General features: G+C 43.1%; 1 protein-coding gene across 2 annotated transcripts in view; it reads right to left on the minus strand.

The window, feature by feature from the left end:
- dcbld1 (discoidin, CUB and LCCL domain containing 1) overlaps positions 1 to 17,988 on the minus strand; it is a 173,691-nt gene that overhangs the window by 80,926 nt on the left and 74,777 nt on the right. For both annotated transcript variants that reach the window (XM_085997338.1, XM_085997337.1), the window contains 3 exons: positions 8,051 to 8,188; positions 6,435 to 6,486; positions 694 to 766 (listed from right to left, as the gene is read on the minus strand). In XM_085997338.1, coding sequence (XP_085853464.1) covers positions 694 to 766; positions 6,435 to 6,486; positions 8,051 to 8,188 — 263 coding nt within the window. The remainder of the gene's footprint in view (positions 1 to 693; positions 767 to 6,434; positions 6,487 to 8,050; positions 8,189 to 17,988) is intronic.

Raw genomic sequence — 17,988 nt, forward strand, 5'->3', positions numbered from 1 at the left:
TTTATGATGCTAAAAGTTTTCTTGTACACATTCCAGAAAAGCAAATTCATTCGTAAATACAATATCAACTTTGACCATAGATTTGGGAGCATCTCAAGAGCAACTAGGGATGAGCAATAAATGCTGGTCTTCTTGCCAGCGACGCCCATATCCCGACAATGAATTAAAAAAAATATTTTTCTTGGCTCTATGCAAAACATCAGTAACTTTGCACAAAGCTTTTTAAGGGCTGGCATTCTTTTGCATTCAGAAAATCTTTGAAGTCATATTTACTCATTTTACAAAACAAAGGGAAAAAAACTAAAGAACCAGAATTTGTTTCCACTGCAAAGCTGTAAAATTATGGAATAAACACAAACCATGCAGTCGAGAAGGTGCAACTCAAAATGGAAGAAAACTTAGATATATTAAGCTAAACTTCACAGTCATTGTCCCTGTCTCAGTTTTTTTTTTAAATTACATCCCAAAAAATCATGGAGTTACAAGTTGAATTTTATTTTAAAATTAGTAAATAGTGTTGGTAAATGGGATTGTCCTTCACTTTCCCCCCCTCACCCACCATAAAATCAATGACTAAATCCATGGATCTGTAACAAGGTAGGTTTGGGCTCTACACCATTTAAATTTCACAAAGAGAATCTATAAAAGGGAATTTTAGAAAACATACAACATTTTCTCTTGTTTTGTACTCACATGCCTATATCCTTGAGAAAAATCACCAGAGACTTCTCCTATCACAGCTTTGCAACCAGCTGGACAATTCTTGCTAAAACAGACATGAAAAATATCAAATTAATTAAGCATGTTTCTAAATTGTAAGTGCAATAAATCAGGATGCATACTTATTACACTTTCAGAAGTGCCAAAGTTCCAATAGATAGACTACGATAATAACAAAACTTGACTGCACATCACTATTAAAAGGATCATCACCACACAAAAGACCTATTACTATAGCAGGCCTTCCAACTCATTCTCATTTCAAGGGTGGCGTTAATGAATTACTGGTATATTTTGTTATGAAACAAAAAAAGGATCATGACAACCCAAAGCAGCCCTTGAATTTCAAGTCAATTTGTCTACACATCACAACTTAAGCACTTGGCTAAGTTTTCACCATCTAAATGTCTCAGGTTGGAAGGCTATGGAAAAAGCTAAGGAACAACAATCTGCTTTTAAGAGTTTAGTAAATATGTTTCTATGACAAATTGCCTCAAAAAGAATTTTTTTTTTTTTAAAGCTGAAAATGTTTTGCATTTATATAGCACCTTATCACGGTTCACAGATGTTTCAATGTACTTCATGTGGAATTAATTCGTTTTTAACAGCAGTAACTTATTTAGGTGAACATGGAATCCATTTGCTTATAGCAAATGTCCACAAACAATTAAACCAGTTAATCTGTCTGTTGTTGTGGTGGTTGAAGGAGGAATGTTAGCCAAGGCGGCATGTTCTATAACATCTACCGAAAAAAAATGGAACAGAAAGACAGTGCTTCAACTCTGCTTCCAATTTCCATGCCTCCCTCACCTTCACATGGTCCGTCTGACTCTTCCTTTCCTCAATTTCTCTATCCCCATTTCTGGGGATAGGCTGTCCACCAATGTAAGCCCACCAACTCCCACAACTACCTTGATTACACTTCCTCCCATCTTGCTTCCAATAAGGACTCTATCCATTCTCCATATTTATCCTTCTCATCTGTTCAGATGCTGCTACCTTCCACACCAGTGCTTCCGAAATTACTTCCTTTTTCCTCTACTGAGGACTCCACTCCACTGTGGTTGACATGGCGCTGAATTATGTCCATCCAATTTACCGCACATTCTGCCCTCCCTTCCCCTCCCTCCCAGAACCATGACAGGATTCTCCTGGTCACCTTCCACCCCACCAGCCTCCGCCATTTCCACCACCTCCAGTGCAAAGCCACCAAACACATCTTTCCCTCCCCTTTCAGCATTCCGAAGAGACTTTTCCCTCCGCGACACCCTGGTCCACTCATTCATCAGCCCCAATACCCATTCCCCTTTTCACGGCACCTTGCCATGCAAGTGCAGGAGATGCAACACCTGTCCTTTTCACTTCCTCCGTTCCCACCGTCCAGGGCCCCAAACACTCCTTCCAGGTGAAACAGCGATTTACTTGTACTTCTTTCAATCAAATCAAATCAACTTTTATTGTCAGTGTTAGTGCACAAGTGCAGTACAACGAAATGTAGGCTTGCGGCTCCCGAGAGTGTACAATTTGGATTAGGACACTTAAACATTTCAACATACATATGTACATATATATTAGCATAAATATGACCATAATAAAGTGCATCGGCAGATGTGCAGGCTTTAGTGTTTATTTGTGGAGTTCAGTAGGATGACAGCCCTGGGAAAGATGCTGTTCCTAAATCTGGTCTCCTCTACATTGAGGAGACCAAACGCAGATTGGGTGATCGCTTTGTCGAACACCTCCGTTCAGTCCGCAAGCATGACCCTGAGCTTCTGGTCACTTGCCATTTTAATTTTCCGTCCCACTCCCACCTCTCTGTCCTCGGCCTCCTACACTGTTCCAATGAAGCTCAATGGAAGCTCGAGGAACAGCACCTCCTCTTTTGATTAGGCACTTTTCAACCTTCCAATCTCAACATAGAGTTCAACAACTTCAGATCATAACCACTGCTCCTATTTTTTCCTGACAGCAGGTGCTAGTAATGGTCCTACTGTTGTCACCAACAGCTCCTCTAGACCCATTTTTTTTTCCTTTACTTGTCCCATTAACATACCCCTTTTGCCTTGCATCATCATCCCTTTTATCATTTAATTACTCCTTCATTTCACCATTTCACTGGCCTTCCCTTTTGTTCTTTCCTCCCCTCCCCGCTTTCTTTTTCCCCAGGCTCTGCGCTTGCATATAAACTGTTAAATTTCTAACTTCTTCCAGTTCTGATGAAAGGTCATCGACCTGAAATGTTAACTCTTTCTCTCTCCACAGATGCTGTAGGACCTGCAGAATATTTCCAGCATTTTCTGTTTTTACTTCAGTATAATTGTTCAGATAATGCAGCACTCACCCAGCAGTGGAGTGTTATCCTAGTTTATATGCTCAAATCCTAGAGTGGAGCTTGAAATCTACAACCATCTAACCCAACAATCATTTAATCCAAAGAGTGTTATCAACTAAGTTAAATTACAATAAACGGTAAAAATATCATGACAACTCTATCATTTTCCTAATTCAAATATAAGTGGGGGAAAAACTTGCTTTATTGATTGCAATTTCAAAATCTATCTGAGGTAAATACTGCAATCTGCTTAGATGTGCAAGATAAAATTTACTTATTCTGTAGCATATTGCTGGGAATTTGAGGAAGGACAGTTATTCTGACAATTACAATAGAAATATTGTCAGTTTCCAAAGCTGATGTTTAGGTATTTCTGGTTAGAGGTTGTAACCAAAATGGAAGGCAGCGGGCCAGGGTTGAATCATGAGAGGGAAGAAATAAATACTCTGGAGCCCAGTTTCTTTGGGGATCAGGAAGTATTTATGCAGCACACACCCGTTTGAATTTATATGGGAGAAATAGAATCGTGATGGGGTAGATTGTACACTCTCTGCTAAAGGAGCAGGCTTAATACAACAAATGGCCTTTTTCACTCTACACTTTGGGGGAGAAATTCAGTATCGCCCCATTTGGGGGCGGTAACTTTTGAAAGCTGGGAAACTTAGCGCCAGACGCTAATGATTCCCAGGTTTTAAAAAAATTGGGTTTTAGCGCTCCAGGAAGGAAGTGGAGTGCTAAATCAAGCGCTCCACTTCTGTCCTGGAGCGCAACAGGCAGCAGGCGGGGCGGTAGGTGTGCAGCGCTACACAATGGGCCGTGCAGCACTGCCCCGTTGGAAGGCTCCTTCCCTCTCTTAAAGGGAAGGGCCATCGCTGCAGGCTCTGCAAGGGCAAAACTTACCTGGTCCCCAATGGCAGCCACGATCTGGCCCGATCAGCCCGATGCACTGCAGCAGAGTGCCGGGCTGGTTGAGACAAAGAAAAAAAAAAGAGAAAGAGCGTTTCAGAATTTTTTTTTTTTTTTTTTTTTTTTTTTACTTGCCTTGGCCACCTCGCCTTTAAGTATCGACCCCGAAGCGCCCGGCCTCCCGATGAATGCCTCCTGCCGGTGTTTTCGCCCGGCGATGCTGCAGGGGGCAAAACCGAAGTTCGGGTCTGGGGCGCTGTGCAGCTGGATGACATCATGATCTCTGGGCACAGGAGATCGTGGCCCTAGAGGTTACCGCCGCTGCAAACCGCCAGGTGAATTTCACGGGCGGTGGTAACAACTCTGCGCCCGGGCGGTAAGTCGTTAGCTCCCCATTATTGCCCCCCCTGGAGGTGCTAACGGGAGGCACTAACCAACCGAATTTCTCCCCCTTTGTCTTCTTAAATTTAGCAAAATGATTTCCCTCAATTCTCCCCCCCCATAAATGAGTTTTTAAGTGTGGATATGATACATTTACTCTCCTCTTCATGCACATTTTATAATTGAGGAGCCACAGAAAGACATAGTGCCATGCCATGTTGAACTGTGGATGGTATACGAGTTTCCTATCCCACCACAAAGCAGTATTTTGAAGCACCCATTTCCTCTCCCACCACATCATTATGTTGTGATTTTACGCTGCTTATTACAGAAGCTGCACGAACCTGGCAGTCATTAAATATGAACTTAGTTCTCCTAACATCTAGTCTTAATGGCAATGTTCAATAGTGACTCATTCATAGAATCACAGACATTTACAGCACAGGAGGAGGCCATTCAGCCCATCATGTCTGTGCCGGCCGAAAAAGAGCTAATCCCACTTTCCAGCTCTTGGTCCATAGGCCTGTATGTTCTGGCACTTCAAGTGCATAGCCAAGTACTTTTTAAATGCGATGAGGGTTTCCGCCTCTACTCGCCCTTCAGGCAGTGAGTTCCAGACTCCCACCACCCGACTGATTATCTATAGTAATAAACATTAAACATGTAGGCCGGCATTTTCTGGTGGAAGGCGGCTTGGGGGGGGGGTGGCGGGGGGGCGGGCTCCAATGCAGTCGGGAAACCCAGGAGGCCGTGTTTCCCGCAGGCCCTGCTGACTTTAAGACTGAGAGGCTGGCTGGCTGCGGGCAGGTAGGCCTGCGGCCGCACGGAGCAAAGTGGGAGGATTCACGTGATAGCCAGGCCGGTGAGAAGACAACCGGGGATCGGGGCCGGGGTGAAGCATCGGGAGGGTTGGGCAGAGATCGGGGCGGGTGAGCAGTAGATCAGGGCCGGCCACAGTGGGTTAAGTAGGGACCCTGGATCCAGGAGGTAGGTATAAAGCCACTTACCTCCTGGATCCAGCAGTCCCCGTCTTGCTTTTAATGCTGAGTTTCATGAATTGTGTGAAACCCGTCCACGTGCAGTTAAAAACAAATTGGAGGTTAAAAAGAGAGAGGCTTCCAGCCTCATTATAATATTTAAATTGACGTACCGCCCACCGGGAGCAGGTTGGTCGACCGCCCTCCACCCCCCAACCCCGTCTCTGTTAAAACCGGAACCAGGATCAGGTCAGAAATCTCATTTTTAACAATTTATCTACCCCACACTCCAAACCCACCCTTTTTTTAAGCTTAAAATTCTAGCCATAGACCAAGAATTTTCACTTTGGGTGCAATCAGCGAACCGTTAGCTTTGAAGAGTGTTTTTTTGCTCAAGTTTCCGCTCAAACTCATTTGCATATCGCTGAACATAAAACCTGCCATGAACCAGCTCAATCGGGCAGCATTTTAGAATGTATTTTTTAAACTTATTTTGCATTAATATTCCTTAATATATTTAAGAATGGTAACCTGGTGCAGCTTTATTAATACAGCTGAAACTGGCTTTATCAACAAAAAAATAAGCATTTTAATCACAATGTTTAGGCCAGCATTTGTGAGTAACCCAATTTTAGATAACTGAAAAAGACTTTAAAAAACACAGAACCATTTATGAGTTATATTAGTGTACAGTAGTCAGTCTCTTGTAAATTTAAAAAAATGTATGCGCCTATTAGTGTCCTTGTGCCTACAAAAGACAGCTTAATTTTAAGAGTTTCCTCGAAGGCCCACAAGCAAGGGTAATTCACGGAAACTCGCAATGGTGATTAATTCGATCTGGGACCGTGACCAGTTTCGTGCGCGGGGCAATGTTTTTTAAACTAGTGCAAAAGATTGTGGAAACTCGATTTACATTGGACGTAATTTGCACTTGAAACTCTTGCGATCTTTTGCAATGGTTTGGCCGCTTTTGGGCGAATTGCGCGAAAAAACCCAGCACTACCTAGTGGAAACTTCTGCCCATATCCTTTTAGTACAATTAACACTGCAAAATACAACTGCAAAATACAACACGGAAGAAGGTCTCCGTTCAGAACAGTGTCGATTTGAAGCCTCACCTGAACTGTGGCTCATCATAATGGTTTCCTTTATCCAAACATGTAATTAAATCTGCATGGAATGAAAATTAAGGTTAACATATAGTAGAAATCTACCTGTACTGCAGCTGAGCTGACCTTTAAAAGGGAAGGATTCACCAAATATCAACCCGTAAGCAACTTTTCCTTTTAGAAATCTATAATCCATAACATATAATCAAAGCCACCAATTTACACAACTAAATAAGTCAAATTTAGTTTTATTACATGGAATTTGGGGATTCTACTGTTATGTTGCTGATCACATTGATGATTCTATCCATTTGTCCATGAATATCATAAACCAGTGGCCCTGCATATAATGAAATGTACTACAAACTCACATTAATGAATACAATAGTCATGTCAAAAATACATTTTCAATCATTTATATTTCAGAGTGGGTTTACATCATTTAATTGTTCTAAAAGCAGAAAACAACTAGGCTAAGTTAACTACACATCTGACTGGTAAGTAGTGGAACCTCTCTTTAGACCAGATTACAGGTACATATCTTATTGCCAACTTTTACGTTTTAGGTTTTGCATTATTGTCACAGCTCCAGCATTATTGGTCATTCCCATGAGTGGACCCCATGTCACCTACAATCTGGAGTGCATCTTTTACAGCACAACCATTTGTTAAACAATAGCATGACCTAGGGATTCTAAGAAAGAAACCTTGTTATGAATACCAACTACTGCAGACTCATATGTGCCAACATGTGTCCTCCAGTCTTTATGGAAGGTGGACTGAAATGAACTAGTGAGACGAGGCACAATTTCTAACCAACAAATTGTTTTAATAAAATACATGAATTAACAGTTTTCACAGTGAGTTAAATCTCTCTCTCTTCCTCCGATGCCTCTTCAACTCTCATCTCCCACATCTCTCTCTCCACATATTTTTGCCCATGTATCTATTCTCCCTGAATGTCTCCTGCCCTGACATTATGTGGTTCAACAATCCTGTCTGCAAACAGAATATCTAATTTACAGTGAACAATGGCATAAGATATTCATTAGAATGAAGGAAAGGGAAAAAAAGTAATGCAAAGTGCTACTGAAATAGTATATCTTATATCTCACATTTTATCTCCCAGCTCAGTGAGTTCTTCTACACACAGAGTAATGAACGCATAGAAATAAATTCTAAGTTAGGTAGAAGAGACAAAAACTTCAGAATAATTTAAGGAACAGTGATCAGCACGAGAGGATCTTTCTGAATAAGTGAGCCAAGATGAGTTAAATGGCCTTTTTCATTCTAAATCTATCTTGTGATCTCATGCAAGATAATCATCTTCAACCATAAACTGACTAATTTAAACAGTTTAACATGATTTAAAGTGGCTAGTAATGAGATTATAAATAATATAAATACTTAATTATTAAAGTGTAATTTTGAAGTGCAAACAAGTTTGGATGAAGATATTCAAGTTTTTTTTCCAAACATCTATAGAAAAGGCCGTCATTCATTTGCTGAGCTATTTTTTAAAAATCTGGTTACAGATCTAATTAAAGTATGTTAAAAAAACCTTGTTAACTTCAAGACAAGCCTTGTTTTTTAGAAATTGCATTTTAAACTTTGATACGCCTTACCTGGATGGCTGCTAGTGGTGTACGATAGCAAGAAGCCACGTCCTGATATATGGGAGCCACTTTTAAATTGAATACTAATTTCATTGCTGTCTAAATGGATTTCTCTGGAGATCGAGTTTAAGTTTCCACAGTAAGTCCCTGTAGATAAATCCAAAGGTAATAAATGACACTTGGAATAAAGGTTAGTCCCAATTTACATTTTTTTTTTATTTGCATGCATAACAGGGATTACACTTCAAAAAAAGTACTTTTGAGATATTTCTCAGACCAGGGTAAAGAGTGATATAAATATGAGTTTATCTTTCTTATTGAAACGTGCTTATTTTTTTAATTTTTTTTTATTACAGGTTTCCACGTTATAAATAGCACTTTTTATCTTCTCAAAAAAGACTTCAATTAAATAAGGCACCTACCGGGTTAAGTAACACATGATCCACTGATCTTGTTAAAATTAGGCTTGTGGAATATGTTACAATTCAAGTTGAATTGGAGGCTGCATTTAACTGGCCAGCACAGGCACAATGGGCCGAATGGCCTTGTTATTCGCTGTATTATTATTCTATGAATTCAAGCCATTTCCTAACACCCTTTACTCAAAGTGTCAGCCGTGGCTCAGTTGGTAGCACTCTCACTTCTGAATCAGAAGTTTGTGGATTCACATCTCACCCCAGAGACTTGAGCACAAACTACGCTGACACTCCCAGTGCAGTACTGAGAGAGTGCTGCACTGTCGGTGGTGCATTGCTTTGGATGAGATGTTAAACCTGTCTGCCCTCTTAGGCGGATGTAAAAAATCCCATGGTACTGTTTCGAAGAAGAGCAGGGGAGTTATCCCCGGTGTCCTGGCCAATATTTATCTGTTGTGTCCGTGTGTTAATAGAGACACTGAAGAGAGGAGTTGGTTTCACAGGTGTTTACTGAACAAAGTTTGGAGGGGAACTAACTTGATACAACACAATATACAGGCTTATATAGCCCGAGTGGCCATTACCGGCATTACAGTACACAGGGGGCTCTTAAAGGCACATACACTACAATTCCTCCCCTTTTAGCCAACCAGTGCATAATATTTTAAGTAATCATTAATTACATGTTACAAGAAAAATAATCTACATATTGCTGCAGTTAATTAATTATAAGTCAGTCTCTCTGGAGGCTTCCTGACTCGGTCCGGATAACGCCTCGGTGGTGTAGTAGTTTCTGGTGGTGTAGTAGGTTCTTTTGGCAAGGCTGATTCGGCTTGAATGCCAGTGTCGGGTTCATCGGGTTCCAGTATCACCGGATCGGAGGTAGATATGGGTATCTCTACTTCATCATTAGGCGTATAGAGTTGTGGTGTAGGTTGTCCCTTTTTGGATGACTCTATGATCTGGTCAGCATGGCGCCTTATTATGCTTTCTCCGATGTCCACAGTATACATCAGCGGTCCTAGTCGTGTGCAGATAGTTCCAGGCTACCATTTCTCGGTACGGTAGTCCCGGGCCAAAACTTGTTGACCTATCTGGAAGGTTCTAGTTGGCCTTTCATTCATGCCTTGAAATTACCGGTTCTCCACGTCCCTTCTGATGTTTGGCTTGATCAAATCCAGCCGGCATCTTAGGCTTCTATTGAAGAACATCATGGCGGGAGTTTGGTTTGTAACCATATGTGTTGCATTCCTGTATGCAAACAAGAAGTTATCCACCTTGTGCTGAAGTTTTATGTCTTCATTACCCATGGCCTTTATAGCCTTCTTGAAGGTCTGGACAAACCTTTCAGCCAATCCATTGGTGGCGGGATGGTATGGGGCGGACGTGTAGTGCTTAACCCCATTGTTTTTTAAGAACTTCCTGAATTCTTCGGACACAAATTGCGGTCCATTATCAGAACAGATCTGTTCAGGCAGCCCATTCCTGGCAAATATGGTCTTTAATACTGTGATGGTTTTTTCCGTGGTGGTGGAGGACATCTTTATTACCTCCGGCCACTTGGAGTGTGCATCAACCACGATTAAGAACATTGGCCCAGTAATTCCTGTTGGGGGCTTGCCGCGCGTGCAAGCCCCGATGTGCGCTCACCCTGCGCGCCGACATCTGAAATCTGGCCCGCAGTGGATTTCCTGTCAGTGGCCCGGTTCTGATCCCGGCGCGCTGTGCTAACCTGACCCAGCGGCGTAGTTAGTGCGATGTGCCGGCTGGGATCAGGTGAGCACTGTTCAGCCAATCAGGGGAGGGGAAACTTCATTCATAAGTTTGATGGTAAAGACTGTCAAACTCATGAAAAGTACTGCACCCCAAAACACTACTTAAACTTTAAATAAAATTTTAAAAAGCATCCCAATAATTAAATTAACTATGAATAACTTTAAAAAACTATTTTAAACAATTAATCAAATTTTTGAAAAAAATAAATTTTTAAAAAATAGGGTCTAAAACTAAACTTACCTTACTGCAGATTCTTTAAAAATAATAAACCTGTGGAAAAAAAAATTCTAAATTGTACTAAAAGACCACTTACCTGTAAAACTAAGTACTTACGTGTGGTTTTTCAATGCGTAAAAACCGGAGCCCTTTACACATGCGCAAATCTGTAAAAATACAGGAAATCCAAGTCGCACACGCTGCCCGATACCGCGCATGCGTTCAGCCTCTTAACCCCTTGGGTCAGAGGACAGGAAATGCTGGTTTTCAGCGCATGCGCTGTGCATGCTGAAAACCGGCAATTCCTCCTGGCACACGTGTGAGTACCCTGTCCGTACTCACACGTTGTGACAGGAATTACTGGGCCAATGAGTCCATAAATGGACCAGCAAAGTCGATGTGTACCCTTTGCCAGGGAGATGAGGGCCACTCCCATGGATGCAGAGGGGCTTGTGGTGGAGCGTTTTGGACCTTCTGGCATCCTAGGCAGCTCTTGGTCATTTTTTCGATGTCTCCATCGATACCTGGCCATCATACAAACGCCCTGGCTGGGTTCTTCATTTTCACTCCACCCAGATGCCCCTCGTGAAGCTCCTTTAGAAATTTATCCTGGAGTTTGGGTGGAATCACCACTCTGGATCCACACATCAAGGTTCCTCGGCACACTGACAGCTGTTCTCTTCTTTGCGAGAATGCTGGCAACAGTGGTTCGCCATGTGCTGGCCATCCCTTCACTGTTAAATCGTAGACTCGAGAGAGAGTCGGGTCATTTCTAGTTTCCCTTTCAATGGCAGAATTTGTTACTAGCAGACATTCGACTATGGTAGAGTGGAAAATCTCCACTGGGTCTACGGTAGGTGCTTCTTCTACCGTTGGCAACGGTAGGTGCGATAACCCGTCAGCATTCCCATGCTGTTTTGATCCTTTGTATTCTATGTTATATTGGTGTGCCCCTAGAAAAAGGGACCACCTCTGTAGCCTTTGCGCTGTCACAATGGGAACACCCTTTTTAAGGTTGAATATGGAGATGAGGGGTTGATGGTCAGTCAACAAGGTAAATTTTTGTCCGTGTAGGTAATGGTTGAATTTCTTCACTCCCCATACCAGGCTGAGTGCTTCCCTGTCGATTTGGGCATAGTTACGCTCAGCTGAGTTCAATGAGCGTGACGCAAAAGCTATCGGCCGTTCCGAGCCATCAGGGAATTTATGCGATAATACCGCTCCTACGCCGTAAGGGGATGCATCGCACGCCAGTCTGATTGGCAGTGATGGGTTGTAATGAGCCAAAACTTCCTTGGACGTGATTAAGTCTTTGCATTTATGGAAGGCACGTTTACAGTCTTCGCTCCATTTCCAAATTACTCCTGTTTGTAGCAGTTCATTAAGAGGGTGCAGAAGAGTTGATAAGTTCGGTAAAAATTTATGATAGTAATTTATTAATCCCAGGAACGACCTTAATTGTGAAACATTTTCAGGTGCTGGGGCTTTTATGACCACTTCAATTTTTTCAGGTGACTTATGCAACCCTTCCTTATTAATTATGTGGCCACAATATGATATTTGATTCTGGAAAAATTCGCACTTGGGGCGATTTGCTCGTAGGCCCCATTCTCTCAGCCTAGTGAGCACCTGCTCCAAATTGGCAAGGGGCTCGTTGTCATTTTCTCCTGTTGCAAGGATGTCGTCTAGGTAGCATTGAGTCCCCGGAATCCCTTGGAGGACTTGCTCCATAGCTCTTTGCCAGATAGCTGGAGCGGATGCTACTCCGAAAACCAGTCGATTGTACTGGTACAGGCCTTTGTGTGTATTTATCGTGAGATACTTTTTAGAGGCCTCTTCAACCTCCATCTGTAGATATGCCTGTGCCAAGTCAATTTTGGTGAAACGTTTCCCTCCGGATAGTGAGGCGAAAATATCTTCTATCCTCGGAAGAGGATACTGTACCGTGTGAAGGACCGGGTTTACAGTCACCTTGAAGTCTCCACAGATGCGAATTTTTCTCGGTTCTTCAGATTTATCCTTATTCAACGCTTTCTTCATGACTGGGACGATGGTTGTTGCCCACTCGCTCCAATCTATTTTGGATAATACGCCTGCCTTTTCCAAATTCTCCAGCTCTGCCTCGACTGCTGGACGAATTGCGTATGGCACCGGTCTTGCCTTAAAAAACTTGGGAATTGCCGCATCTTCCACTTTTATTGAGGCGGTGATGCTTTTCATGGTTCCTAGTTTCTCTTGAAACACTTCTTTGGCGTTGGCCAAGATGTCTTTTAATCGTTCAGGTATGATGTCATCATTGTTTTTTTCCTTACTGGTCACCGTCGGTGCCTGAATGAAGTGACAGTCTAACCGTATTTTCCTGATCCATTCACGTCCCAACAGCGGTGGACCACCATCTTGTAGAACGTATAAATACAACTTTGGTATTTCCTTGCCGTTGTATACAACAGGCACCCTTATTTTTCCTTTGGGGTATACTTTCTGCCCCGTATATGTTTTCAAGATAATGGATGTGTCTTTTAAAGGTATATGCGGAAATAGCCGGTCGTAATCCCGTCGATTTATGATGGTCAGAGCTGATCCTGTATCTAGCTCCTTTTTAACTGGGGACTCTGCTATCGTGAGGGTAACCCAAATGGTCTGGTAATCTTCTTTGGCAATTACATTATGTAATTTGAGACAGCTTAGTCTCTTGTTTTCGGAGTCGCTATCGCTCTTCTGGTCTTCGGAGCTACTGTCCATCATCATATGTACCTTTCTGTACTTTTCTTTATTGATTTTTTTTTTCCTGTCTGTGGATTTTTTTTGTCCAGATCGGCATACCCGTGCAATGTGTCCAATCTTTCCGCATTGCCTGCATGCTTTGTCCTTGAACCAGCAGTCCCTCTGGTCATGGGTGGATCTGCCGCAGCGATAACATCTCTCGAAACCCTGTGTCATTTCATGGGTGCCGAAGTTCTGTGTCTTTTGTTGTATCTCTTGCGGCTGCTTCGTATGATACAGCCATACTGAAAGCCTTGTCCAGTGTTAAATCTTTTTCAGAAAGCAGCCTTTTCTGTGTTCCTTCACTTAGGAGACCGCAGACGAATTTGTCTCGAAGATAATCTGATAGTCCTGCCCCGAATTGGCAGTGCTTTGATAGCTTTCTTAATTCGGTGAGGTAATCAGCGTTACTTTCATTCTTGTGTTGATTCCTCTTGAAGAATTTGAATCGTTCCGCTATCAGCAGCGGTGTTGGGTTTAAGTGCTCCTGTAGGGTATCAACAATTTCTTTAAAATTCTTGTCCTTTGGTTTGGCTGGAGTGATTAAGTTTCGTAACAGCCCGTATGTCTTTGCGCCCATTAGATTTAGAAGTACTGATGCTTTTTTTTCATTTTCCATTCCATTTGCGGTGCAATATACCTCCACTCTTTCCACATATGTGGTCCAATCCTCTATCTCGTTATCAAAAGCATCAATATTGGCAGACTTAGGCATCCTAGAAAAAAAAATGGCGCTTCCCGCGCTTTTCTTTCTTTTCTGCAGAAAAGATATGGCGCTTCCGCCGATGACAACGCTGTTTCCCGCGGGTTTCCCTTTTTATTTATTTATTTACAGTTGGAGACTCGTTCCCGCCGGACTCTCTCTCTCTAGGTCTGAACGCCGACCTGCTTGCAGCGCCGGCCGTCTCCCGAGTGCTCCCTCCCCGTCTGTTACTGCTTGCCTCCGCCTTCGCTGCTTGGCCTAGCTGCAGAGCCAGCTGCTGGAGCCCCAGTCCGACGCCCAGGAAGGATTATTGCAGTACCTGCCACCAGCTTGGCTAGCTGGTGAAACCACAGCTTTTCCTTTTTCTTGATTTTCTTCAACTTTGGACGCCAGAGGAATTGATGTCCTTGAGGTGCTGCCGAATTGCAGGTAAGTCCGTTTCCAATTCGTCGCCACTGTTGTGTCCGTGTGTTAATAGAGACACTGAAGACAGGAGTTGGTTTCACAGGTGTTTACTGAACAAAGTCTGGAGGGGAACTAACTTGATACAACACAATATATAGGCTTATATAGCCCGAGTGGCCATTACCGGCATTACAGTACACAGGGGGCTCTTAAAGACACATACACTACATTATCCCTCAATCAATATCACAAAAAACAGATTATCAGGTCATTATCACATTTCTGTTTGTGGGAGCTTGCTGTGCACAAAATGGCTGCTGCTGTTTCCTACATTACAACAGTGTATACACTTCAAAAGTACTTAATTGGATGTAAAGCGCTTTGGGAGGTCCTGAAAGGTGCTATATAAATGCAAATCTTTCTTTCATATCACCCAAAAGGCAGCTTTCATAAGCAGTCCGCCATCTCTTAGGAGCTCAAATTTAACCTATGTGTCGACTTGGCTCAGTAGCATTCTTACCTCAATCAAAAAGTATGGGGTTCATGGTCCACACGGCACAATGGAAGATTAATTCATTTTTCAGGTGAGAGAAAGAAACCAGGTAACAATCCACGAGTTAGTTTAGTATCAGTTGTTGACAAACTCTTAGGCCGCAATTTTGTCAGTGCTCAGTGGATGGGACGGGTGGTGGGTCAGCTGTGAAATTTAAAATCATTGACAGCAGGTTCGGAACCCGCTGTCAAAACGCGCACACCTGCATTTCCCAATGTCGGGTCTGCCAGTGCTGAGCAAACCCGACAGGCAGCGGCAGGGGATCCAATTCACATCATTAGTGGCTTGTTTACAGCCACTTAACAATGCTTTTTCCCGCCAGCTTTTTGAATTTGACAGGTCACCCACCGGTTTCCCACTGTGCCTAGACCTGATCTGTGAAGCTGAGACGGGAGGTCACTCGCAATTGAATCAGCTGATGAGTTGACAGCTTCAAATGTCAAGTCAAAGCTCCCAGCTGATTGAGAAATCTTCCCTTAACCACTAGCTTCTCTAAACTCCATTTCCACTACAGATTCAGAATGCTGCAAATCTTTACACAAGTCTCCATCGAGTCTGACCTCATTACCTCTCCCACCATTGACAGATTGCTTCTGTCCTCTCTACTTCACCTGCCATCTATTCCATCAGCATGGGTGCACTTTATACTCTCTCACCTTGGTCCTCAGAATCTGACCATGATCAGCCCCAACACCAGCATCACCAGGCACACCAGCAGCACCAACAACCACACCAACCTTCTCCACAATCACCTGATGCTGTACAGGACACAGGGCATCAGCACCCGACCACATTGCTGCCAGGGATGGCCTCACCATGGCCAGATTTACTTCATTTGACGCTGTACACCCTATCTGCCACATGATGCACCAGGTTGGCATCCCACACACCAACACCATAATGCATCCTTACAATACCCAAGCCATTCCTTTCACACTCATCACCATTGCCCGGGATACCGTTATGTCTCACCATTTACTGCAACTCACTAAGCCACTTCCAAACGTACAAACAAATCAGTCCAAGAATGCAAAGTGTTGATAATAAAGGTTTCAATGCTTGACACCACATTAACAGAAACTTTACATGAACATTGGCTAAAACACTCAAGTGCCTACCCTTGTGTGTTGTTAGTTAGTATGATTGGGCTAGGATGAGGGCGAGTGTGAGGGGTGGCTAATGAGATGGGGATGTGATAATGTAGATAGAAAGGAATAGGTGGAGGTGCAAGGTAAGTTGGTGCGAGTAAGGATGTGCAGGAGTAGGGTAGGGAAGGCAGAGTGATGGGGATGTGTTGAGTGGCACAGCAGGGTGAAGTTGAGTGTGGCTTTGCAGTAACGTTTTGTGATCTACTGAGATAGTGGAAAGGTTTGCACCACTGCAGCCTGCTCCTCCTGACCACATCCCTGTTTGTGCTCTCCTGTGCAATGTGCAACCAGCCTGCGTTGATCTCCTGGGAGGTCTCTTCCGCCCATTGGAAGGGAGGAGAACCTCTCTGCGCGCTGTGACTTCCTCCATAAGTATATGGAGGGAGTCATGGGAGAGCCTGGGTGCAGCCGTGCACCTCTGTGCAATGCTTGTCAGTGTTTGCAGCACCTCAATGCTGTACAACACTGACAGCACAAATGTCAAAGTAAATTTGCGTAGGGTCCCTTTAAGGAAACCGGCTGATGACGCGTTATCAAATGCCACCATCGGACCCGCTTCCTTCAATTGGCTGGGAAACTCCCTGAGCGGGCTTAACAAGCCCAATCAGGGGAAAGTCATGTCGGAGGCAAGAGCGGGGCTGCGACCCATCACCAACGTCGCCCGCCACGGTAGGGAAATCCATAATTTGAGATAAAAAGTTATCATTTAGAAAAACAAGGTTAATTAAAAGCAATCAACATGGATTTATTAAAAGCAAATCGTGTTTGACAAAGTAAATCAATTTTTTTTGATAACTGACCTATTGGATAAATAAAAGGTAGTGGATATAGTGTATATGGATTTTTAGAAAGCATTTGATAAGGTGACTCACAGGAGGCTGGTTAGAAATAATCAGGCATATAGTATAAGAGGAAATGTAGCAGCTTGAGCAGAAAGTTGTCTGATGGACAGAAAACAAAGTGTTAGGGTAAATGGGTGTTGCTCAGACTGGAGAAGGGTTGGAAGTGATGTACCCCAGTAGTTTATTTCTGTTCTTAGTATATATTGATCACTTGGACCTGGGTACAGGGAACACAGTTCAGAATTATCCTCTTAACAGAGAGCTAGAGGTTCAAATAAATAATCCCCCAAAAGTGAGAGTGCAGGTAGAAAAAACCATAAAAAAAGCTGTTAGCACGGGGGCATTGAGTACAACAGTAATGGAGTAATGATATATTTAGTACAAAACATTGGTTCGGCTACAGTTAGAATACTACATGCGGTTTTGTGTGTCCATTATAGAAAGGACATTAAACCAGAGAGATCATATAATGTAGATTCACCAGGATGATGCCAAGGATGGGAAACTATAATTATTAGGAGAGACTCGAGATACTAGCAGTATTTCCACTGGAGCACAGAGGGCTAAGAGGAGGTTTAATAGGTTTTTAAAATTGTGAATGGTTCCTATAGAGTGAATAGGGAAACACTATTTTGTCTAGTTGGGGAGTTGGTCGTCACTGAGAGTGAGGAGGGAAGTTGAGAAAAATTTCTTTAAGCAGAGCGATGTTGGAGCATGGAAAGCTTTGCCACAGGGAATGGTTGAGGCAGAGATCACTGCATCTTTTAAGACAAAACTGGATACATATTTGAAGCAGAGGAAGTTACAGGGTTAGGGAGAAGGTAGTGCGATTAGTTTTTGATTGTGCTAGCAAAACGGGCTGAATGGCCTCCTGCACTGTAAACAGCGACGGTTCACCATTAATCAAAACGCTCCCGCTTTATATTACTTCCTACAGTGACAAACTCAAGACAACAGGAATTTTCAGGTACAAACAACTTCAACAAACACCTGGGGCTGGATTTTCGTGGGGGTTGGTGGGGGCTCCGATGCGGGTGGGAAACCCAGGAGAACGTGTTTCCCGCAGGCCCTGCCGACATTAACGGCAGGGCCTGATTTGCATCTGAAGCCTCTGTTTCCTGCCCG

The sequence above is a fragment of the Somniosus microcephalus genome, chromosome 9, assembly GCF_052327205.1.
Source record: "Somniosus microcephalus isolate GS21.2 chromosome 9, FLI_Smic_1.0, whole genome shotgun sequence".
In the NCBI taxonomy this organism is placed as follows: Eukaryota; Metazoa; Chordata; class Chondrichthyes; order Squaliformes; family Somniosidae; genus Somniosus; species Somniosus microcephalus.